The 25825-nt window shown below is 46.3% G+C and overlaps 1 protein-coding gene across 1 annotated transcript in view; it reads right to left on the bottom strand.

The window, feature by feature from the left end:
- LOC116979482 overlaps nt 1-25825 on the bottom strand; it is a 114210-nt gene that overhangs the window by 65636 nt on the left and 22749 nt on the right. Inside the window, 16 exon segments of the mRNA XM_033030996.1 lie at nt 326-502; nt 1260-1354; nt 2293-2401; nt 4037-4073; nt 4075-4215; nt 5593-5840; nt 7120-7194; nt 8149-8216; nt 9119-9183; nt 12544-12924; nt 13026-13225; nt 14503-15064; nt 16141-16739; nt 18111-18388; nt 19791-20074; nt 24171-24415. Of these exon segments, the coding sequence (XP_032886887.1) occupies nt 326-502; nt 1260-1354; nt 2293-2401; nt 4037-4073; nt 4075-4215; nt 5593-5840; nt 7120-7194; nt 8149-8216; nt 9119-9183; nt 12544-12924; nt 13026-13225; nt 14503-15064; nt 16141-16739; nt 18111-18388; nt 19791-20074; nt 24171-24415 (3564 nt within the window).

Raw genomic sequence — 25825 nt, 5'->3', positions numbered from 1 at the left:
TATTATATATATGTTATATATCTATATATGTATGTATGTGTGTATGTACGTAGTAGAACTCTATGTTACTCCTTGGTAATGTTCTTCCATCGATAGCAAGGGAAGTCACTTTCAAGATTTGGAACTTTGTGGCCAAACACAAACTTAGCATAGGTGAGCATGCTGTTGGTGAATATATCACTTGATAACACCAATAATTTCACTCATTTTTTCATTACTTTTCTGATGTTCCAAAATAGTTTGAGGGAATATGAAGTGACTGAAGATTTGTTTTGGCCTTTTGGACAGGATAGACATTGGCGATGTACAGCAGAGTATAACTTACAGCATAACGTGTTGTTTCTCCATTCTACACACACTCCAGCTTGTGTGCACAAGGCAGCATAGGTTTGCAGGGCTAAACAAAGTGACGTCGACAGCCCTCCTTCAGCGCACACATCATAGACACAGTTGTCAAAGTAATTCTTGGGAGGAACTTTCTCGTGGCATTCTTTAAATATTCCTGAGAGAAAAATATTTAAATTTAAATTGGAAATTTCCAATTCAGAACGTTATTCCAGACAACCAAATTTAGAAAAAAAAGACACAAAGAGTTTAGTTTAGTTTATCGTCATATTTAGTTTAACCTTTCCTATCAATGTACCTGTCCAAGTGTCTTTTAAATGTAGGTATTGTACCTGCCTCAACTACCTCCTCTGGGAGCTCATTCCATATTCCCACCACCCTCTCTGGTTCCGATTAAATGTTTACCCTCTCACCTTAAACCCATGTCCTCTGGGTTCTCGATATCCCCTACCCTGGGTATTCACCCCATCAATCTCCTTCATAATTTTATATACCACTACAAAATTTAGGTTAGTTTATGAATCTTAATAACTGGGATATAAATCTTAAATTTCCCAAATCTCTGTTAGATTCCACCTACAACATACTTACACACATTCATTATTCTGCTGAATTAGAATTCTTCAACCTATGGCTTATTTTCCATTTGTCCACTAAATCTCTAGTGCTTTCCATAAATAAGGAGCGTGTCTTGTCATAGTGGGAATATTTATCATATTCTCAGGGGTGAAAAATGTACTGAACCACACAGACCACGAAAATGTACTTGTGGAATGAAGAAATTGCTTCATTGAATTGCAAAAATTGAATTACATCCCACTATTATCAGCTTGAGATCATTCTGGGAATTGTTTGGTTACAGCTTTTATTTACATTATCTGTTGGAACTGGTTGCTTCATTTTTTTATGCCTACCTGTTGGATCTGTAATCATCCCACAAGCAGTATCTTTTTCTGCATTCTCCTTATCAGCTGGATCACATTGAAAGCCGCTCCCGCCATGATTACATCTAAATGAGCAAATAAAAGAAACAATTGCAATGAGAAATATGTCCAGGTCGAGGTGTCAGTGGTGGGCCGTTGGAGGCCCTGCAAAAGCCTGGGATTCTATTAGATTGGGTGCCGCTCCAAGATGCCAAGCACGCGGACCAGACACAGCATTCAGCGGCACGGAGCATCGGAGCAGTGGTGGAGAACATCGACAACATCGCCTGGACTGTCCGACCCCTACAACTCTGATTCAGTGCCGCCGCCAGGACAGTGGGCCTTTATGGCCAATTCAAGACTCTACATTTTTAACTTTGAAACATGAATGGTACAAAATGGTGTCAAAAACGTGGTGATTCTTGTGTATTGCCTCAGTGTAATCGACTATCTTACACTCTTGTACTTAAATATGATTTTGCCTATGTCTGAAGAAGGATCTCAACCCAAAACATCACCCTTTCCTTCTCTCCGGAGATGCTGCCTGTCCCGCTGAGATACTCCAGCTTTTTGTGTCTATCCTGTGTACAGTAAGATTTTTACTGAACTGTTTGCAAAAAAGGAATTTCACTGTACCTAGGTATGGACAATAAAGAACCATTGGGGCAACACAGAGGCACAGTACTGCCTCACAGCACCAGAGACACGGATTCCATCCTGACCCCGGATGATGTCTGTGTGGAGTTTGCACGTTCCCCCTGTGGCCATGTGGGTTACCTACGGGTGCTCCGGTTTCCTCTCACATCCCAAAGACGTGCTGGTTTGAAGGTTAATTGGCCCTCTGTAAATTGCCCCCTAGTGTGTAGGGAGTGGATTAAAAAGTGGGATAACATAGAACTAGAGTAAACGGGTGATCGATGGTCAGCATGGGCTCTGTGGGCCAAAGGGCCTGTTTCCTTGCCGTTTCTTTTAATTAAACAATGCAATCAATTAATCAATTGGTGGTAAAGCTGCGCACACTTACTCAGTTTCTCCGTTATCGACTTGCCAACTCTCTCCAAGCATATTAGAGTCTGCTGCAAGACTGCCATTGGGCATAATAATGTCATCATTAGGGTCACCGTTGTAGTTACCTAAATCATACAAAAAAAAGTTTCCATTGATCCTTTGAAATTTGCTCAATTCTTGATGACAGTATGCTCTGACAATGTCTTTTCCATTTCTAATGTTTGCAATAATGCTGTTGGAAATGTGCTGCACAGTGGAGCAACGGTAGAGCTGCTGCCTCACAGCACCTGAGACCCAGGTACGATCCTGATCTCGGGTGTTGTCTGTACGGAGTTTGTACGTTCTCCCTGTGACCGCGTGGGTTTCCTCCGGGTGCTCCAGTTTCCTCCCACATCCCAAAGACGAGTAAATTTGCAGGTTAATTGGCTTCTGTAAATTGTCCCTAGTGTGTGGGATAGAACAAGTGCGAATGGGGTGATCGCTGGTCGACGTGGACTCAGTGTGCCGAAGGGACTGCTTCCAAGCTGTGTCCCTAAAACTAAAACTAAGTATACTGTGACAATGAAGGGTTCCTCCGTGAAATGTCTTTTCCATTTCTAATGTTTGTAATAATACAGTTGAAAATGCTTTAATCCATAAATTATCAACCGATTGTGTCAAAATAGATTTCTCAGCACTGGTTGAAATATAACGACATCTGGTACAAAGTAAGTCTTTGAGCCATGGAATAATACAGCTCTGAAACACACCCTTTAGCCCACCATGACAACTGTTATGCATCATTTACACTAATCCTACACTAATCCCATTTTATTTCTGCCACAATCCCTTCAATAACTTTGTGACTCTACCACTCACCTATGCACTAGGAATAATTTAGCATGGCCAATTAACCTACAAGCCTTTCAGATGTGTGAAGAAACCTGAGCAGCCAGGGGATACCCACACAGTCACAAGGAGAAGCTGCAAACTCCACATGGACAGCACCCGAGGTCAGGATCAAACCCTGGACCCTGGCGCTATAAGGCAGTGGCTCTATCTGTTGTGCCATTGCACCACAGTTTTTGATAATTATTGAGTAATAAATATACAACGAATGTCACCAGTAACATGTTAAGAGTACAAGAGTCTGGTAAACATGATTTGTTAAAGAAATACACACAGGGTGATAGGCGGATTGGTAGCATATGAAATTTATTGCTTAGTGCTAAAAAAAGGCATATGGCCTACATGTGTTTATTGGTCGGGCATTGAGTATAAGAGTCAGGAAATCATGTTGCAGTTTTATAGGACTTTAGTCTGGCTGAATCTGGAGTATTGTGTGAAGTTCTGGTCGCCCCCATTACAGGAAGGATGTGGAGGCTTTAGAAAGGGTGCAGACAAAGTTTACCAGAATGATACCTGAATTTAGAAGTATTAGTTACAGGGAGAGGTTGGACAGGCTTGGATTCTTTACTCCAAACAGTTGTTTGGCAGTTAAAAACTAATACCACTCCTAAATTTAAAGACATAAAAAGGTTTGCATACACTCTGCGGCCATCAAATCATTATAAGAAAAGACTCAAACTGCTGGAGTAACCCAGTGGGTCAAGCACATTTTTGGAGAACATACATAGGTGACATTTCGGGTCAGGACCCTTCTTCAGACTGATTGAGCCTGGAGGTGGGAAGAAAGCTGGAAGAGAGGAGGGGCAGGACTGGTGAATGATAGGTGGATACACGTGAGGGAGGTTTTTGAATGATTACAAGTATCGGCTTACCACACAGACCACAAAGCAGTCCAGAATATGTGGACGGACACGGACACGTCTACATGGTGGTGACCATCAAACCTCACCAACAAGCCAAAGTTAGTCTCCAGTAAAACGTAGCCACCGCTTATCCGTACCACCAGAAGGTCCTTGATCGACACGGGCAGGTTTACCCTTTCTCCATTCAGCTGTGGAACAGAACAAAAAAGCCACAATTTATTTAAGAGCAAGGGATCGCAATTAAATAATCCCACTCGACATCAACAATTTTCACGTGACCTTAACAAATGGAGCGCAAGACGGCACAGCGACTCAGCAGTAGAGTTGCTGTCTTACAGGGTCAGAGACACGGGTTCAATCCTGACTACGGGTTCAGACGGTACGGAGTTTGTACATTCACCCCGTGACCGTGTGGTTTTTCTCCGGGTGCTCTGGTGGCCCAAAGGGCCTGTTTCGGCGCTGTATCTCTAAAGTCTGAAGTAAAGTCTAACATACATATGTTATACAATGGTAATGTTCATGAACCTTCAAAGACCTTAACTGATTTTATAGACACACAAATTCAAATCCCCAACGTCAACCTGGAAATTTAATTTCCATTAATTATATAATAAGTTATTTTTAAGTATGTGATTATGGAACCAACAGATCTCCGTAAGAATCTACCTACTTTGGTAATGGTTTTCAAGAAAGAAAATCTGCTGTTGGCTGACAGTTTAGTTTTGTGTAGTTTAGAGATACAGCGTGCAAACAGATCCACCGAGTTCACGCGGACATTGATCACACGTTCACACTAATTGTACCTTATCCCCACCTTATCATCCATTCCCTACACACTGGTGGTAATTTACACCCATTTCTCCCACTACATCGCTCCCTCTTTACACTTCTCCCCACCCCCTTCCACCTGTATCCTTTCCTCTGGCTTCACATTTCACACCACTTCTCTCCTTATCTCACATCCTTTTGTCTTCTTCCCATCTCTTGCCTTTATCGACCCATCTGCCAATCAAAGCTCCCTATCCTCACATATCCACCTATTACTTACTAGGTTTTGTCTTGCCCCCGCCTCCTTCCAGCTTTCTCCCCCCCCCTTTCTATATCGAAGTCCCAACCTGAAACGTCACATGCCCATTCCCTCCACTGATGCTGCCTGACCCACTAGATTACGCCAACACTTTGTGTTTTTTTTGTGAACCAGCATCTGCAGTTCCTTATTTCTCTCTCTTAGATTAGTTAGGTTCCTTGTATTAGTTCAGTTAAGTGCGTGCAAAACAAAGAATTTCCCTGTGACGTGTCACGTGATAATAAACTATTCATTCATTGTCCCATCATGTGCCCAGGGCATGGACTAGACAAAGAGTGAAGAAGGGTCTCGAATCAAAACATTGCCTGTCCATTTCCTGCACAGATGCTGCCTGACCCACTTGAGTTCCTCCAGCACTTTGTGCCTCTGTTTTACCCAATCACCAACATCTCCAGACTGATCATCAGTGGAAAAGCAGAATGCTAAGGTAAGTACTGTATTAGTTTTGAACAATAAAAAGCTGAATAAAACTACTCACCAGGACTTTACGATTTTTCATGATTGAAACTGTGTTGTTGTGTACAGCCACGTGCACGGATTTAATGTAGGACACTTTGGTGTTGGCCCCTCTATGCTCATTTGTGGCTGACACCTCAAAGTAAGGGAGGCCTGAATATCTGTTGCACAGCTTAGAGAGCACGTATGTGCACGTTCCCATGAAGTGATGAACACGCGTGTCAAACGTGTTGTAGTGAGGATCTCCTGAGGCACTGCAAGTGGCACGAACTGTAAGGAAAGTGAAGTATGGTCATCTACCAATGTATCTCAGTCATCCACCATCGAGCATCTATCTGAACTTAAAGCATAAACCAGTGCAGCACAGGAACGGCCCCTCAGCCCCCAATGTCCATGCTGAACGATGCCAAGTTAAACTAATTGCCTCTGTCTCCACATGATCCATATCCCTCCATTTCCTTACATCCATGCGTTGACCTAAAAGCCTCTTAAATGCCACATTGCATCTGCCTCCACCACCACCCCAGCAGCGCATTCCTGCCACTTATTATCTCTGAGACTACGTGGGTTTCTCTGAGATCTTCGGTTTCCCACACTCCAAAGATGTACAGGTATGTAGGTTAATTGTCTTGCTAAATGTAAAAATTGCCCCTAGTGTGTGCAGGATAGTGTTAATATGCGAGGAATAGCTGGTCAGCGCGGACCCGGTGGGCCGAAGGGCCTGTTTCCGCGCTGTATCTCTAAACTCTAAACTAAAAGAACCCACTTCTCCTTTAAACTTTGCTCCTCTCACCTTAAAGCTATGCCCTCTAGTGTTTAATATTCCAGGAAATATCAAATACTAGAGGGCATAGGAAAAAGATTCCCTCGGAAAAAGATTCTGACTGTCTACCCCATCTATGGCTTTCATAATTTTACACACTTCTCAAGTCTCCCCTCAACCTCGGGCGTCATCGAGAAAACAGTCCAAATTTTCCTAACCACTCCTCATTGGTATAATCCCTTAATCCAGGCAACATTCTGCTAAACCTTTTCTCTACCCTCTCCATGCTCAACATAATCCCAAGACTTGACCCACCCAGTCATTCCTTCTTCTACCTGCTCCCGTCTGACAGACAATACCAAAGATTTAAAGGGCGCACCACCTGCAAGTGCGGAGTAATCTCTACTGCTGTTTTCAGGCTTCTGAACGGTCCTTCCATAAGCCAGGGTTCTACCTGATTCACTTCTATCCCACTGCAGACATTGAACATTGTCTATGGACCTGATGCATTACAATGCTGAGAGGTATATTCTGCACTCTATATATCTTCCCCTTTGCTCTACCTATTGCAGTTGAGTTTGACTTGATTGTAACAATGGATATGATTTGATTGGATCGCAAGCATTTGCCTGATCCTCAGTATATGTGACAATGATAAATCTGAACCTCAACCTATAGGACTTTATTCCTTGAAGCGCAGGACGCTCAGCGGTGAACCATTCTGTTTCACTCCAATAAAAGCAGCACAATGAATGTCCAATTCACATGCACATTGCTTCCTTTTACCTATGGTATCAGACTTCGCAGTGGTGGTTGTCATTGAGGAGGTGGTGGTGGTGGCAGCTGTTGTGCCACATCCCTCTGTTGGCAAAAGATGGCAACAGACTTAGAAGTGTATCACTACCTTAAACTTTCATACAGTAACACATTTGATCCCATTCCCAGCCCACTGATGGGAGAACAGAAAGTGTGTCCACAGTCATAGACTCATACAGCATACACATCCACACTCCAAGACGTCCCACCTACCCAGATTTGGTCGATATCCCTCTAAACCATTCCTATCCATGTACCTGTCCAAAGGTCCTTTACATGTTGTTATCTTACCTGCCTCAGCTTCCTTCCTTGGCAGCTCCTTCCATATACCCACCAAACCTCTCTGTGAAAAAGTTTCCTATTAAATCTTTCCCTCTCACCTTAAATCACTTTTACATCACTTTTGTTGTCTTCCTGAGAGTTAAACAACTCTCCTGCTGTTTACAGTATTCCAATAACTTGGTTCATCTTCTCTCTCCACATCTCCACAGATGTTGCCTGAACAATTTGCTGCAGTTTGTATCTTTTTGAGTAATTTCTTGATCATTTGCTCGAATATCATTTATGCCTCAGTGTCACACATTTGTTTGACAACACTCTAGTAAAGCACATTTATGGCACCATTTACTTAGAAGATTTTGTAGTGTTGAAGGCTATATTCCCTGGAGTTTAGAAGGGAGGGGATCTCATTGAAGCCTATCAGATAATGAAAGGACTAGATGGAGTGGATGTGGAGAAGATGTTTCCAGTAGTGGAAGAGTTTAGGACAAGTGGGCAAACCCTCAGTACCTTCTCCGTTGAATGATAGAATAGACCTACTGGGCTAAATGGCCTCATTCTGTAACTGTGTCTTACGGTCTTTCTGGGTGCTGACAACTGTGCATTAGGAGGGAGAATCAGTGTAACATTGATCGTCATCGCTGACACCAATGCTTGAATAAGTACCGTCCGGTTTTTAAGAGATAGAACCAAAGGAACTCCTATATACGTCAAACCAACCTCCACAACATCCGGCATGGAAGGAAATGTCATCCACAGCAACATCACTCCGGTAGTCATGCCACGAACTGCTTCAAGGAGGATCTGTCAGAGAAAGGATCACAGTATCACAGCGCAGTCTAGTCAGGCACAGAGGTAGAGTTGCTTGCCTATAGCACCAGAGACCAGGGTTCAATCCTGACTAGGGGTGCTGCCTCATGGAAGTCTGTACATTCTCCCTGTGACCACGTGGATTTTCTCCGGGGGCTTCTGGTCTCCTCCCACACTCTAAAGCTGTGCAGGTTTGCAGATAATTGGCCTCTGTAAATTGACTATAGTGTGTAGGTATAGACTAGTGTACTGGATGATCGTTGGTCAGCTTGGTGGGTCAAAGAGCCTGTGTCCACGCTGTATCTCTACAGTGTAAAGTCTAATTGTCATATGTACTGATTAATAAGCGTCTGTAAATTGTAAATTGCCCCTAGTGTGTAGGAAGGACTAGTGTACAGAATGATTGCGGATCAGCGTTGGTCTCGGTGGTCGAAGGGTACTGTATGTTTCTGTTGTTTGTCCCAAACTAAACTAGATCACAGTCACAATGTGTACATGGCCTCTGCTTGATCATTTATTCCCTGATTTCCCCATCCAGAGGGACCTCATGACTGATTCTGCAGATTACCTGTGAATTTGGAGAGAGGTAGAAGTATAGTTCTCACTATTCCACCTGTTGCCCGATTTCCAGTCATCGACCACTCCAGGTACGCGATTCCATGGTCAACCTGGTAAACGTTCAACATCATAGTTCGGGCCGCTCCGTACATGTGGTACCAGAATCGCATGCAGTAAGCCCCTCCGTTTGCACATGGAGGGCGACCAATGGGCTCGGTCCCTGGTTTGCATCGTTGCCTTCCAAGTAAATGTAGTGACCACCTCGCGCACACACAGAAGCTTTGTCGGTCAGGAAGAAACCACCTGCACAAAGGCTCAGCACGGACCTCGTGCCACCTCACAGTGGAGGCACAGCATCGCAGGGAGATCAATCTTCACCCCATCAACCTGCACAAAACATCACCAGTTAGTGAAGTTAATGAGCTCGGAACTCTCCAATTTCAGGCAACACCCCGACACATTATATTTCTTCTTTCCCAACCCTCCCTCCCCCAGTGCGCACCCATTTCTCCCATTGTCCCATCTCCACTCCCCCCCCCACCCCAGTGCCCTACCACCTCCATCACTCCCTCTGGCTTTACAGTCACTTTCAAACCTCTTCTCAGCTTTGTTTATAAAATTATGAGAGGCGTAGATAGGGTAGACAGTCAGGACCTTTTCCCCAGTGTTGAAATGTCCAACACTAGAGAACATAGTTCTAAAGTGAGAGAGCAAATGTTTAATGGAGGAATAATAATAATAATAAATTTTATTTATGGGTGCCTTTCAAGAGTCTCAAGGACACCTTACAAAAATTTAGCAAGTAGAGGAAAAACATGTAAGCGGAATGAAATAAATAGTAGAGACATGACTAGTACACAAATTAAAGACAGAATTCAATTCAAAACACAATATGAGGCAATTCAAGCACAGATGAAAAGGGAGGGGGACGTGGGGCTAAGGATAGGCAGAGGTGAAGAGATGGGTCTTGAGGCGAGACTGGAAGATGGTGAGGGACACGGAATTGCGGATCAGCTGGGGGAGGGAGTTCCAGAGCCTGGGAGCTGCCCTGGAGAAGGCTCTGTCCCCAAAACTGCAGAGGTTGGACTTGTGGATGGAGAGGAGACCGGCTGATGTGGATCTGAGCTGAGGGACCGTGAGGGTTGGTAGGGGGAGAGGAGGTCAGTGAGATATGGGGAGGCCAGATGGTGGAGGGCTTTGTAGGTGAGGACCAGGATTTTGTAGGCGATCCGGTGGGAGATGGGAAGCCAGTGAAGTTGTTTGAGGACTGGAGTGATGTGATGCCAGGATTTGGTGTGGGTGATGAGTCGGGCGGCTGCGTTCTGGACCAGTTGGAGTCAGTTGATGTAGGTGGAGCTGATGCCAAGGAGAAGTGAGTTGCAGTAGTCCAGTCAGGAGGAGATGAAGGCATGGATGAGTCTTTCAGCAGCGGGTGTGAGAGAGGGTCTGATTTTGGCGATGTTGCGGAGGTGAAAGAAGGAGGTTTTAATGACATGGCGGATGTGAGGCTCAAGGGAGAGGGTGGAATCAAAGATCACGCCAAGGTTGCGGGCCTGGGGAGATGGGGAGACAGTGGTGCCGTCAATGGTGAGAGTGGGGTTATTGATTTTGCTGAGTGTGGATTTGGAGCCTATGACGAGGAATTCTGTTTTATCGCTGTGAGTTTGAGGAAGTTATGTTGCATCCAGGTTTTTATAGCTGACAAACAGGAGTTGATATGGGAGAGGGGGGGTTGTGGGGGGATTTGGTGCCGAGGTAGATCTGGGTGTCATCGGCGTAACAGTGGAAGTCCAGGTTGAAGTGGCGGAGTATCTGACCAAGGGGGAGGATGTAGATGATGAAGAGGAGGGGGCCGAGTACGGAGCCTTGGGGAACGCCTTGAGTGACTGTGGCTGTAGCAGAGGTGTGGTTATGGAGAGAGATGAAGTGGGATCTGTTGGAAAGGTAGGAACAGAGCCAGCTGAGTGCAGATCCTTCAATGCCAAGGTCCCCAAGTCTGGTAAGCAGGATGTTATGGTTCACTGTATCGAAGGCTGCACTCAGGTCGAGGAGGATGAGGATGTTGAGGGAACCAGTGTCAGCAGAGGTGAGGAGGTCGTTAAGGACTTTGAGGAGAGCAGTTTCTGTGCTATGGAGGGGGCGAAAGCCAGATTGGAGGGGTTCGAATAGGTTATACGCAAGGAGGTGGGAATGAAGTTGTGACGCAACGATACGCTCCAGGGTTTTTGAAAGAAAGGGGAGGTTTAAGATTGGGCGGTAGTTAATGAGAGAGGAGGGATCAAGACCAGGTTTCTTTAAGATTGGTGTGACAGCAGCAGTTTTGAAAGCGGAGGGGACAATTCCTTGGGACAATGAGGAGTTGAAGAGATTAGTGAGGTAGGGGCAGAGAACGGGGAGGCAGGACTTCAGCAGGGGAGCAGGGGAGAGGGTCGAGGGAGCAGGTAGTGGGTTTGGAAGAGCTGATGAGTTTGGAGATTTCAGTAGGGGTGACCAGGTCAAACTGGGAGAGGAAGCAGTGTGGAGGAGGGGTAAGGAGGTCAGTGGAGATGTTGAAAGGAGGGGCCTTGATAGGTGGTGGAGTAGATGCTGGGGAGTCGGGTACAGGGGATAAAGATTGATAGATGGTGCTGATTTTATCAGCGAAAAAGTGGAGGAATGAGTTGCAGAGACCCGGGGTAGAGGTAGGGAGAGTGTTAGCTCGAGGCTTGAGGAGGTTGCCCACTGTGGAGAAGAGGGTTCTGTGGTTTAGGCAGGGATCAGTGAATATGGAGGAGAGGTAGGCAGATTTTGCAACAATGAGGGCATCTTTGTAGGCAGTGAGGTGGAGTTTGTAAGCTTCATGGTGGACTGTGAGAGATGATTTCTTTGTGAGTCGTTCAAGTCGGCGACCAGTCTGTTTCAGCTTACGAAGTGCAAGTGTGTACCAGGGTGAAGATGTGTTAAAAGTTACGGTTCTAGTTTTGAGGGGGGCCAGAATGTTAAGGGAGGTAGACAAGGTGGCGTTGAGATGGTTTGTGAGATCATCAGGTGAGATATGGGTCGAGTCCAGGAATTATTTTTTACAAGGGCGGTGGGGCCCTGGATTGTGCTGCCAGGGGTGGTGGTGGAGGCATATACAATAGTGGTGTTTCAGAGGGTTTTAGATAGCCATTTGGAAGTGCAGGGAATAGAGGGACCTCTATTCTCCCCACCTCTTTTCTCCCCATTACTACAATCAGTCCAAAGAAGGATCCCAAATCTAAAATGTTGCCTGTCCATGTCCCCAGAGAAGCTGCCTGGCTGGGTGATCGTCGGTTGACATGGACTCAGTTGGCCAAAGAGCCTGTTTCCAAGCTGTGTGTCTAAAACCTAAAACTAAAACTAATGCTGCCTGACCCGTTGAATTACTCCTGTACCTTGTGTTGCATTACTGAATTATCCAATAACTAAACTACCAACATCAGGTGGCATAGTGGCGCAGTGGTATAGTTGCTGCCGCACAATGCCACAGATCCAGGTTTGATCCTGACCATTTGGGGTTGTCTGTGCAGAGTTTGTACGTTCTCCCTGTGACCGTGTGGATTTTCTCCGGGTGCTCTTGTTTCCTCCCAGTGTTAGTGTATGGGTATCACTGGCCGGCGCGGACTCGGTCGGTCAAAGGGTCTGTTTCTGTGTTGCATCTCGAAACTAGACTAAAAAAATCTCAGCGATCTTTCCCCAACACCACATCAATGCTGAAAAGTGTCAACAGCAGAATGTAATACTCACATAAACATGCTTATGCTTCCGCACTGCGATGTGGAGGTTCTCCAGATGCAAGGCGACAGAGTTAAGGATCGACCACGTTTGACTACCTCTGTGTTCATTTCTACTGGTCACAGAGAATTGAACAGATGTATTCCCACAGGTCTCCGTCACGGTATAATTGCAGGCACCCTGGTAATGGTAAAGCTTCCCATCGTAGGTCGTGTAGTGTGGGTCACCGTACACGTGGCAGATGGCGGTGTCCACTTTTTGACATCCCAAATTGCCGCCTTGAACTTTGCAAACCTCTCCCGCTCCACAAAATCCAGGCTCGCACTCCACTCGATCGTTGCCAGCACAGTGGCACCTCTCCCGACATCCTTCTTCCCAGAACATTTCCCCTTTCTGATTGACAAAGAGCGAGGGTTACTTTCAGCGCCGCAGCATTGAATGCAGATCCTTGTATCGACAGAAACCAACGCGCTCCCCGCTCGTGCCCGACTTACCTGGTAGTACTTGCCCTTGTGCGTGCAGCCACAGTTGGTGACGGGTACACATACGCTCCCACTGACGACAAAGCCGTGGTTACACTCACAGTCCTCCACGCAAGGTTTGCTGCAGTTTTCTGAAGCAAAACGGTCAGAGCAAGTGGCCGGGCATGCACTGGCACACGTGTTGTAATGGCTGTTGGGTTCACACTTGATAGCTGGAAGCAGAGAAGGAACAAAACTTTTCACACTTGGATTCACACAACTCAGGGAGGCACATTTGCAGCTTTACAGCTCCAGAGAGAGCTGACCTCCCACATCCCAAAGTCGCACAGGTTTGTAGGTTAATTGGCTTCTGTAAATTGTCCCTAGTGTGTAGGATAGAACTAATGTATGGGTGATTGCTGGTCCAGTATGGAGTCAGTGGGCCGAAGGACCTTGGGGTCCAAGTCCAGACGCCTTGAAATTTGCAACGCAAGTAGATAGAATGGTAAAGAAAGCTTATGGTGTTCTTGCCTTCATCGGTTGGGGCATTGAGGGCAAGAGTCAGATCATCACGATGCAACTTTACTGGACTTTGGTTATGCAGCATTTAGAGTATTGCGTGCAGTTCTGGTCACCCCAATACAAGAAGGATGTGGAGGCTTTGAGGGTGCAGTGATGATTTATAAGAAAGTTGCCTGGTTTGGGGGTATTAACTGCAAGGAGAGATTGGGCAGACTTGGATTGTTTTCTCTTGAGCACTGGAGAATGTGGGGAGACCTGATAAATGTGTATAAAAATATGAGACACGCTGTAGATAGGGCAGGCAGTCAGAATCTTCTTCCCAGGATGGGAATGTCAAAGACTGGAGTGCGTAACTTGAAGGTGAGAAGGGCAGTTTAAAGGAGGTGCGGGGCAGGGGTTTTTTTTTACACAGAGGGTGGTAGGTGCCTCAAAGTATAAAAGAGGGGTGGGAGATTACAACCTTTAAGTGGTCCACCCTCTTTTGAAAGATGCAAGGTTCACAGTGAGGGGTGAAGCATATACTGGGAATCTGAGGGGTACCTTTTTTACACAAAGGGTGGTGGGTGTATGGGACACACAGCCAGAGGTGGTAGTGGAGGCAAGTACTATCGCAACGTTTAGGAAACGTTTAGGCAAGTAGATGGATAGGATGGGTTTAGTGGGATATGGGCCAAACGCAGGCAGGTGGGACTAATGTAGATGGGGTATAGTGGTTGGTATGAGCAAATTGGGTCCAAGGGCCTGTTTCCATGCTGTATGACTATGACTATATGCAGGGAATGGAGGGAAATGGATCATATGCAATCAGATAAGAGTTGGTCTTGACATCATGTTCAGCACAGATATTGCGGGCCGCAGGTCCTGTTCTTGTGCTGCACTGCTCTAGGTCCTATGTTCTAACAGAGGGCAATTCTCTGAGGCAACATCACACCAAGCCACTAACTGGCAAACATTAGACCAACGAGGGTGGCAATGAGACAACACCTACGGCAGAATGTCGAGTTCCTCCAGGGTTGAACGCTCACTCCCACAGTCTTGCAGGCATCGGTGTAGGTTTGCAGGGAATTGCACAGCGCCTCTTGGTGTCCTTCCAACAAGCACATTTCAACCACGCAGCTTTCGAACAGGCCATGGGGGTTGATGACAGAATGGCAGTCCACAAACGGGCCCTGCTGACTGGTCATCAGGCCGCAGAAAGCGTCGCCGCTGTACCGCTCCTCGTCAGCGGGTGGGCACCCCTCTGCCTCGCCCGGGTCACAACCTGGTTCATCAGCCCACACCTTCCAGCTGTTCCCCAGCTCGTTGTCATCTCTGGCTTGCTCCCCGTCACGTTTCGCGCGGTCGTCCTTCCTCAGTCCGTTGTAGTTACCGCACATGCCGCAAGTCTGGTTAAAGTAGGTACTGGGCAGTTTCACTTCCACCGAGTGGTCAGTGTCGTAGGAGACGTCCAGGCCAAAGTCAGTAGACAGGACCACGTACCTGCCGCTCCTGCTCACGCTCACCGCACCGTCAGCCAGCCGGACAGGGAGGGTCGTCCACACTTCATCGACCTGAGCACAAGATGAAACCCTGCATCATACAACACACTTCAACAACTAGACTCCCCTCCACTGGCAGAGTGAGGCCACATGCAAATTGGAGGAACAGCACTCATATTGCGCTTGGCCAGCTTCAACCCAGTGGTATTATGAATGTGATTTCTCCAATTTAAAGAAACTCTTGCATTCCCTCTCTCTCGCCACTCATCCCCCGCTCTAGTCATCCCTACATCCCTTCGTTTTCACCTCTTCCACAGCCAGCAATGGACCATTGTGGGCTCCACCTTTGCTTGGTCATCGATACCGGTTCTAATTTGTTCAGAAGCTCTTGGAGTTATTCCTTGGAGTACAGGAGGCTGAGTGGTGATCTTACAGAGGTGTATAAGATCTTTTACCCAGAGTAGGGGAATCAAGAACCAGAGGACAATTTATTGATTTAAGTGATTTAAGGTGAGGGGTGATTTAATAGGAACCTGAGGGGAATCTTTTTCTCAGATAGGGTGGTGGGTGTATGGAACAAGCTGCCAGATGAGTTAGTTGAGGCAGGTACTATAACAACATTTAAAAGATATTTGGACAGGTACATGGATAGGAAAGGTTTAGAGAGATATAAGCTAAACTCGGGTGGGTTGAACCAGTGTAGACGGGGGATCAGCTAGGATGTTAGGCCGAGGGGCCTGTTTCCATGCAGCACGTCTCCCGAGTCTGGTGGTGTGCACTTTCAAGCGGGTAGAAGAAGTAACGACCGGGGAGGGACAAGTCTCGCTACAAAATGATACCTTAATTGAACTCACTGCCGTTACACTGCACAATATATCCCCAGTCACTGACATCTTTGTTTCAGATTCTTGATTAGTATGGGTGTCAGGGATAATGAGGCAAAGGCAGAAGAATGGGGTTGAGAGGGAAAGATAGATCAGCCATGGTTGAATGGTGGAGTATACTTGATGGGTCGAATGGCCTAATTCTGCTCCTAGAACTTGAGCTTATGTTCAAATTAAAAGTTTTATGGAAACGATGATAGCATATAAAAGATGGGTAAATTGTGAAGTAGTTTAGCAGACTTAGTCTTGCAGTGAGAAGCTTACCAGCACGCGATGGCGTTCACTCTTGACAATCCACACCTCGTGACCATGAGCTGCTACCAGAACTTTCTGAACATAAGACACTTTAGCGTTACCGCGATGTTCATTCTTCGCTTCGATGTTGAAATAGGGAAGTGAGGAGGAGTTTACACACAGCTTGGCCAGCAGGTAGGTACAGCTACCCATGAAGTGAAGGGTCTCCTTGTCAAATGTGTTATAATGCGGATCATTGTGGACCCTACAGACACCGTAGGTGTGTGGGTAGCAACCGGGCACTCCATCCGCAATCCCGCAGTGTGAATCGTCAGGGCAGGTCGAGCTCCAGCACACCAGCTCACTGCCCGCAGAAGGGCAGCGGCATTGAGTTGAGCAGGTATCATCGGTCCAGAACTCATTGCCCACAGGGTAGTGCTTGCCATCATGCCAGCAGCCACACAGATGTTCGGGCACACAACTGTCATTGGAGAGAACGTAACCACTGTCGCACAGGCATCCTTCCACGTTGGACTCCAAGCAGTTGGATGGAGCATGTGGGTCGTCACAAGTTGCTGGACAGGCCGTGCCCCACTGCTCATAGTGACTGTTGGCTCCACACTCCAGCGCTGTGAAGACAATCCGTACAATCACACGTTACTTTAACCTGGAATTCCTTCGATCAGCGCTCACCTCACAGATAACTGGTCAAACAGTTTATAACTATGTCATTAAATTGGACGGAGTGCAGTGAAGATTTACGATGATGTTACCAGGGTTCAAGGGCCTGAGCTATAGGGAGAGACTGGGCAGGCTAGGACTTTATTCTTTGGAGCGCAGGATCTTATAGAGGTGGTGTAAAACCGGAAGGGGAATTGATGGAGTGAATACAGTCTTTTATCCAGGTAGGGGTAACAAGAACCAGAGGACATAGGTTTAGGTTGAGGGGAAAAATGTATTAGAAGGCTGAAAGGCAACGTTTGCACACAGAGAGTGGTTGGTCTATGGAATGAACAGTAGGTAATTGATGCAGGTACCATAGCAACATTTCAAAATACATTTGGACAGATACATGCATAGAGAAGGTTAAGAGGGATGTGGGCCAAATATTGGCAGATGGGGTTATGGTAGATGGGGCAGTGTGGTCAGCATGCACAAGTTGGGCTGAGGAACCTGTTTCGTGCTGCAGAACTCGATGTAGTTTAGTTTAGTTTAGAGATACAGCATGGAAACAGGCCCTTCGTCCCACTGAATCCACACTGACTAGCGATCCCTGTACACTAGTTCTATTCAACACACTAGGGACAATTTATAGAAGCCAATTAATCTAAAAACCTGCACGTTTTTGAAATGTGAGACGAAACCGGGACACCCAGAAAAAACCTACGCGATCATAGGGTAAACGTTTAAACTCCAAACAGACAGCACCCCTGATCAGGATTGAACCCGGGTCTATGGTGCTGTGAAGCAACAACACTATCACTGTACCCACTGTGCCAACTCTGTTTCTAACTGCTTGCGGATCAACACAGTGGCCCAGCGGTAGAGCTGCTGCCTTGCCTGATCCTGACAATGGATGCTGTCTGTATGGAGTTTGTATATTTTCCCTGTGACCATGTGGGATTTCTCCAAGTGCACCGGTTTTTTCTCACACATGAATGACGTGCGGGTTAGTAGGTTAATTGGTTTTGGTAAATATTGTAAATTGTCCCTAGTGCGTAGGACAGTGCTAGTGTAGGGCGTGATCGCTGGTCGGCACGGTCTCGGTGGGCCGAAGAGCCCATTTCTGCGCAGTAACTGTAAAGTTGATTAGTACTGGTGTCGGGGGTTATGGGGAGAAGGCAGGACAATGGAGTTGAGAGGGAAAGATAGATCAGCCATGATTGAATGGCGGAGTAGAGTTGATGGGCCGAATGGCCTAATTCTGCTCCTATAACCTATGAACTTTATCTCCTCTGAGTGACATTGAAAGATCAGGCAGTCTGCTGCAAAGCACTTACGGCAAAAGGTCTCGTTCCTCCAGGATTCCACTATCGCCCCCTCTGACTGGCACGCATCTCCATAGGACTCCAGACTGCTGCACAGAGACTCCTGATCCATGCCTAACGCACAGAGGTCGTACACACAGTCAGCAAAGTAAACCTCTGGGTTCATTATGTAATGGCACCCTTTGAAAGGACCGTGCACATCCAGGATTATGCCACAGTAGTCCTTACTCTCTATGTCGCGCTTTTCATCGATGGAGCAATTCGGTCTGATGCCGATGTCAGGAGCACATCTGGAAAAACAGCAGCAGCACAAATGAGAAATACTTAAACCTAGCTAGGAAAGGTTCGAGGGATGTGGGCCAAACGCAGGCAGTTAGGGCTGGTGTAGATGGGGCATCTTGGTCAGCACGGAAGAGTTGGGCTAAAGATCCTGTTTCTGTATTGTAGGACACTATGAGTTCATTTAATTTAGTTTACAGGTATAGCATGAAAACAGACCCTTTGGCCCACTGAGTCCACATGACCAGTGATTACACCCATTCACTGGTTCTATCCTGCACAATAGGGATAATTTACAGAAGCCAATTAACCTACAAACCTGCAGGTCTTTGGAATGTGGGAGGAAACCAGAGCTCAAACTTCTGCAAGCAAATTAAGCTTAGACTTAGGTTTATTATTGTCATGTGTACCAAGGTACGGTGAAAATCATGCTAACTAATCAGATCAGTTGATACTCTGCATAAATACAATCGTCAAACTCAAGTAAAGTAGGTAGAGCAGAATAGTCCAATGTCCACAATGGGGTAGAGGTGAATTGGACAGTACCCAAGCTTTTAGAAAGACCGTTCACAAGCCTGAGAAGAGCGGTGCGCGCTTTCAAGCTTCTGTATCTTGGCCCCCCCCCCCCCCCCCCCCCAAGGCCAGCGGGGAAAAGAGGGAATAACGTTTTTGATTATGTTGGCTATATTCCTGATGCATCATGAAGTGTAGACGGAATTTACGGTGGGAAGACTAGACTGTGATAAACACTGTACCACCTCCGCAACTTTCTACGATTTCTTGCGGGCTTGGGCAGAGTTGTTCTCAAACCAAGCTGTGATGCAACCCAACAGTACGTTTTCTATGGTGTATCAATGGTGCATCAAATGGCACAATGATGGAAATTAGAAAGACAGATACACCAGTGATTCTCTTGCACTCTTGGTTCCAGAGCTGAGCACTGTTATCCATTTTGCCAGACCAACAGAGGTCCCGGCCTATGAGAGGAGTCCAACGGTATCAGTACGCTCCTCCTAGGCCAACAGGCAGCCAAGATATCGACCCATAAAGGTGGCCTCGGAGGTCAGCTATAGGAACAGTTGTGCCGGAGTTCCAGAGCCCCAGCCGGAGAGGGCGAATTCCAACCGCCCATTGGCAGCGGACGTCGCCTATGGGAACGTATTTGCCACCTCCTCCAGCCAGGCCAGAGATCCAGAGATCCAGAGCCCCAGCCACAGGAGGAAAATGTAGATGAGGTCGAGATCGGCCACCTCACCACATTTTCAGGGGGACTTCCAGAGAGGATTTCAAGTGCACTCTCATATTTACATTAAAGGAGGTGCCGGACGGCCAGTTGCCGGAAAATCGGTGACGGACCTCTATGACGGTGTTGAAAGGAATGGAAAGGTTCCTAAAAGTTTGGTTATATCGTACCTGGAGTCATTTTGTGTCTGCCAGCTATTGCCCAAGCTGACTGAATCAGGCTCCATTATTCCATCTGGATTCAGAAAATCATCCTTTCTGTCTTCATTGTAGTTGCCACACATTCCACACACCTTGGCCATGAAGAGATTGGGGAGAGTGACCTCAGCCCGATGTTTGCCATTGAACTTCACCCGCAATCCAAAGCTGGTGGTGAGGACCACGTACTGCCCAGTCCGAGCGACGAGAACATCTGGGGTGACCCACACAGGCAACACTGTCACTTCCCCATCCACCTGCCAACAGCAACATCACTGATCAATTGATTCTTCTGCACACTGGCATTTCCATACATCTCAAGAGTCAAAAGCATTTCATTGTAGGCAGCATCGTGGCGCAGCAGTAGAGTTGCTGCCTCACAATTTATTGTATTGTTTACAGAGTACTATGCTAACATATTTATATCTGCTGCTGCAAGTACAAATTTCATTGTTATGTCTGGCAATAAAACATAAACATTATGTGACAATAAAACACTCTTGATTCTTGATCCAGGTTCGATCCTGACTACAGGTACTGTCTGTATAAAGTTTGTAGGTTCTGCCTGTGACGCTTGGGTTTTCACCGGGTGCTCCGGTTTCCCCCCACGCTCCAAAGACGTACTAGTTTGTAGGCTTCAGTATAATTGTAACTTGTCCCTAGGGTGTAGGATAGTGCTAGTATACGGGGTGATCGTTGGTCGGCGCAGACTTGATGGGCTGAAGAGCCTGTTTCCATGCTGTATCTCTAAATTCTAAAGTCTAATTTTCATATGTACTGAAATGGAACAATGAAATTCATACTTGCAACACAACAATAGGCTTGTAAAACCAGTACTCAATGGATATCATAATAGATAGATTAAAAAAGATACATCCAGTAGGGATGTATAATATGTATTAATGTATAATAAACATAGAGACATGTTTGCATTCAGGGCTATACGTCCTTTCAGAAAGACAGAAAGATGGGCAGAGGGGATGGGGAAGCTCTGTTGGTTAGGAATGAAATTCAGTCCTTAGCGAGGGGTGACATAGGATCAGAAAATGTTGTCATTGTGGATAGAGCTGAGAAATTATAAGGGTAAAAATACTCTAATGGGAGTTATTTACAGGTCCCCAGACAGTAACCAGGATATAGGGTACAAGTTACATCAGGAGATTAAATTGGCATGTAAAAAAGGCAATGCTATGGTGGTCATGGCAGATTTCAATATGCAGGTAGACCTGGAAAATCAGGTTGGTACTGGACCCCAAGAAAAGGAAGTTTGTAGAGTGCCTCTGAGATGGATTCTTAGAACAGCTTGTAGTGGAGTCTACCAGGGAAAAGGCAATTCTGGATTTAGTGTTGTGTAATGAACCGGATTTGATAAGGGAACTCAAGGTAAAGGAATCGTTAGGAGGTAGCGACCACAACATGATATTTTTAAGGCAGAGATAGATAGATTTTTGATTAGTGCAGGTGTCAGAGCTTTATGGGGAGAAGGCAGGAGAATGGGATTAGGAGGAGAGATAGATCAGCCATGATTGAATGGCGGAGGAGACTTGAAGGGCCGAATAGCCTAATTCTACTCCTATCACATGACCTTATGCATCGATATGTAAAAAAACATACATAGATAAAATAAACATACACTGAAAAGGTTAATAAATAAAAAGTCCACTATTAGCGCAAACCTAAACAAAAGCCTGAAATCCCTAGCACAACCAAGACAGGGCATATTTTGAAGTTTAATTGGAGGTTGCAGTGTTTAATGGACGGATGGATGTTGGGGAGAATCTGTTCCTGAACTTGGAGGACACTGTTTTCAGACTACTATACCCTTTACCTGATGAGAGGAGTGAAATGGGAGCAGGCCAGGGTGGTGTGGGTCCTTGATGATGCTGGCTGCCTTTTTGAAGCAGCACCTCCTGTAGACCATTTCCACAGTGGGAAGGTCAATGAAGCAGTGCAGAAGCTCCAGTATGGCAAGGGTTAAGATAGCCAGCCGTACATCACAAGGTTTTTGATAGTCACCCTTTGAGGTACAGCACAAGGTTCTTGATAGGCGTCCTTTGAGGTACAACTAGCTATAACCTAGAGCACAAGGTTCTTGATAGTCATCCTCACCAAAATTGAATACCAATAAACGACTGAATAGCATGTAGTTTTATTTGTATTAGTATTATTGCATTTGTATTAGTATTTCTGAAAATGTAATGTGATCAATGATAAGAAATTAGAGAGTGTGCACAATTTCCACGGTCAAAATCTGTATAAAAACTGACGATTCCACGTGGAATTTCAGAGTATTACAGTAACTGGGACTGTACTGCTCTCCTGGTGCACAAGTAAATAAAGTGCGTCTGGAAAAGGAATGCAAGTCCGGTTGATCGGCGACGACAGCAACACCTAGAAATCAGTTCCACGATGGGAAGGCAGGTCAGTACCAGTGATGGACCGGGCGGATTCCACCACATCTGGTAATCTCCTTCGTTCCTGGGTGTTCGAACCAGTTGCCGAAACAGGCCGTGATGCAACCGGTCAACATGCCCTCTGCTCTTTGCCCTACACCTGTAGACGTTCAAGAGAATATTCACCGACTTACAAAATCTCATCAATCTTCTGAGGAAGTCGTTGAGTTGATGGGCTGTCGTTATGATTAATAATAATAATACATTTTATTTATGGGCGCCTTTCAAGGACACCTTACAAAAATTTAGCAGGTAGAGGAAAAACATGTAAGGGGAATGAAATAAATAGTAGAGACGTGACTAGTACACAAAGTAAAGACAGAATACAATTCAAAACACAATATGAGGCAATTAATGCACAGATGAAAAGGGAGGGGGACGTGGGGCTAAGGATAGGCAGAGGTGAAGAGATGGGTCTTGAGGCGGGACTGGAAGATGGTGAGGGACACGGAATTGCGGATCAGTTGGGGGAGGGAGTTCCAGAGCCTGGGAGCTGCCCTGGAGAAGGCTCTGTCCCCAAAACTGCAGAGGTTGGACTTGTGGATGGAGAGGAGACCGGCTGGTGTGGATCTGAGGGACCGTGAGGGTTGGTAGGGGGAGAGGAGGTCAGTGAGATATGGGGGGGGCCAGATGGTGGAGGGCTTTGTAGGTGAGGACCAGGATTTTGTAGGTGATCCGGTGGGAGATGGGAAGCCAGTGAAGTTGTTTGAGGACTGGAGTGATGTGATGCCAGGATTTGGTATGGGTGATGAGTCGGGCGGCTGCGTTCTGGACCAGTTGGAGTCGGTTGATGTAGGTGGAGCTGATGCCAAGGAGAAGTGAGTTGCAGTAGTCCAGTCGGGAGGAGATGAAGGCATGGATGAGTCTTTCAGCAGCGGGAGGTGTGAGAGAGGGTCTGAGTTTGGCTATGTTGCGGAGGTGAAAGAAGGAGGTTTTAATGACATGGCGGATGTGAGGCTCAAGCGAGAGGGTGGAATCAAAGATCACGCCAAGGTTGCGGGCCTGGGGAGATGGGGAGACAGTGGTGCCGTCGATGGTGAGAGTGGGGTTATTGATTTTGCTGAGTGTGGCTTTGGAGCCTATGAGGAGGAATTCTGTCTTATCGCTGTTGAGTTTGAGGAAGTTATGTTGCATCCACGTTTTTATAGCTGACAAACAGGAGTTGATATGGGAGAGGGGGGGGGGTTGTGGGGCGATTTGGTGCCGAAGTAGATCTGGGTGTCATCGGCGTAACAGTGGAAGTCCAGGTTGAAGTGGCGGAGTATCTGACCAAGGGGAGGATGTAGATGAAGAGGAGGGGGCCGAGTACGGAGCCTTGGGGAACGCCTTGAGTGACTGTGGCTGTAGCAGAGGTGTGGTTGTGGAGAGAGATGAAGTGGGATCTGTTGGAAAGGTAGACACGGAGCCAGCTGAGTGCAGAGCCTTCAATGCCAAGGTCTTTGAGTCTGGTGAGCAGGGTGTTGTGGTTCACTGTATCGAAGGTTGCGCTCAGGTCGAGGAGGATGAGGATGTTGAGGGAACCAGTGTCAGCAGAGGTGAGGAGGTCATTGAGGACTTTGCGGAGAGCAGTTTCTGTGCTATAGAGGGGGCAAAAGCCAGATTGGAGGGGTTCAAGTAGGTTATACGCAAGGAGGTGGGAATGAAGTTGCGACGCAACGATACGCTCCAGGGTTTTTGAAAGAAAGGGGAGGTTTGAGATTGGGCGATAGTTAATGAGAGAGGAGGGATCAAGACCAGGTTTCTTTAAGATTGGTGTGACAGCAGCAGTTTTGAAAGCGGAGGGGACAATTCCTTGGGACAATGAGGAGTTGAAGAGATTAGTGAGGTAGGGGCAGAGAACGGGGAGGCAGGATTGCATCAGAGTACATCGATTGAAGACACTCGCACATGGAACCCTTACCTTTACCACGCGCTCCTTTCCCAGCACGATTCTGTGACTGTAAACATCAACATTGACATGTCTGACATAGGACACGTGGGGATTTCCGGATCTCCGCTCGTTGGCAGCTTCAACATTGAAGTAAGGCAGACTGCTGTTGGCATCGCACAGTTTGGATAAAGTATACGTGCACGTTCCCATAAAGTTGTGGGTTTGCTGATCAAAGGTCAGGTAGTGAGGGTCCCCTTGCAAAATGCAGGATGATTCTGAAAGCAGCAAAACAAAGATCAATTGATGGAATGGCGTACAGGGGCAGACAGGCCATTTACTAGGATGTTGGCAAGATTGCCTTACGTCTAAAGACTTGTTTTGCTTTACAGATAAAGTTCAAAGAAGAATTAATTCTCGTGCATGAAATAATTATTGGATTAACATCTCCCTAGGTAGATGGCATATGAACCATCAGATTTGAAACTTTATTTTAGAGATACAGCGTGGAAACTGGCCCTTTGGCCCACCGAGTCTACACCGACCAGCGATCACCCTGTACACAACACTATCCTACACACTAGGGACAATTTACATTTTTACCAAAGCCAAATAACCTACCAACCTGTACATGTTTGGAATCTGGAAAGAAACCGAAGTACCCGAAAAAAACACACATGGTCACAGGGAGAACATACAAACTCCATATAGACAGCAGCCATAATCAGGATCGAACCCGGGTCTCTGGCGCTGTAAGGCAGTAGCTCTACTGCTGCGCCACTGTGCAGCCCCTAATAGTTCTCGAATGTCCTCCAAGTCCTTCTCTTCAGTAAATACAGGTGCAAAGTATTAATTTAGTATCTCATCTACATTCTTGGACTGCAAGCATAGATACCCTTCTTTATCCTTTAAAAGTCTTACCTTCTCTCTGGTCACCCTCTGTTTTGAACATCCATATAAAAAGCCTTGGGATTTTCCTCAACCCAACTCGCCAATTACATTTCATGACTCCTTTTAGCCCTTCTAATCGCCCGCCTGAGTTCTTTCCTCCTTGCTTTATATTCCTCATAAGCCTGTCTGACGCCACCATCTTATACCTAACATGTGCTTCCTTTTTCTTCCTGACCAAGTTTACAACCTCCTTGGTCATCCACGGTTACCTTACCTTACCGTCCTTATCCCTCCTCCTTACTGGAACATACTGATCCTGCACCTTGATCAGCTGGCCTTTAAACGACTCCCACAGGTCAACTGTGGATTTACCCAGTAACAACTGCTTTCAATCTACCCTCCCTAGCTTCTGCCTGATGACATTTCAATTTGATTTGCCCCAATTAAGCAGGGGCTGCGGAGCGTTTTTGAAAGTGGGGGGGCTCCCCAGAGAGTACCAAATGTTTTTTCAAAACTCTGTTTGACATTATTGCTTTAGAGACTGAAGGTATTTTGATATGAGGAGGGGACTTCAATGTGGTCATGAATCATAATTTGGATACAACAAGCCTAAAAAAACCCAAGATGCATCTGACCAAGTTTATTAACACATCAGTACAGGAAATGGGCCTAATTGATGTTTGGAGAGAACTTCACCCTTTAGAAAGGGACTACACACACTATTCAGTACCTCACTCAGTCTACTCCAGGATTGACTACTTTTTAATGAATACGGGTGAAAGTCACAGGATCACAGA

This window comes from Amblyraja radiata, chromosome 13 (assembly GCF_010909765.2).
Source record: "Amblyraja radiata isolate CabotCenter1 chromosome 13, sAmbRad1.1.pri, whole genome shotgun sequence".
Lineage (NCBI taxonomy): Eukaryota > Metazoa > Chordata > Chondrichthyes > Rajiformes > Rajidae > Amblyraja > Amblyraja radiata.
The sequence above is the reverse complement of the archived record's forward strand: the minus strand, read 5'-3'. Positions and strand labels throughout refer to the sequence as shown.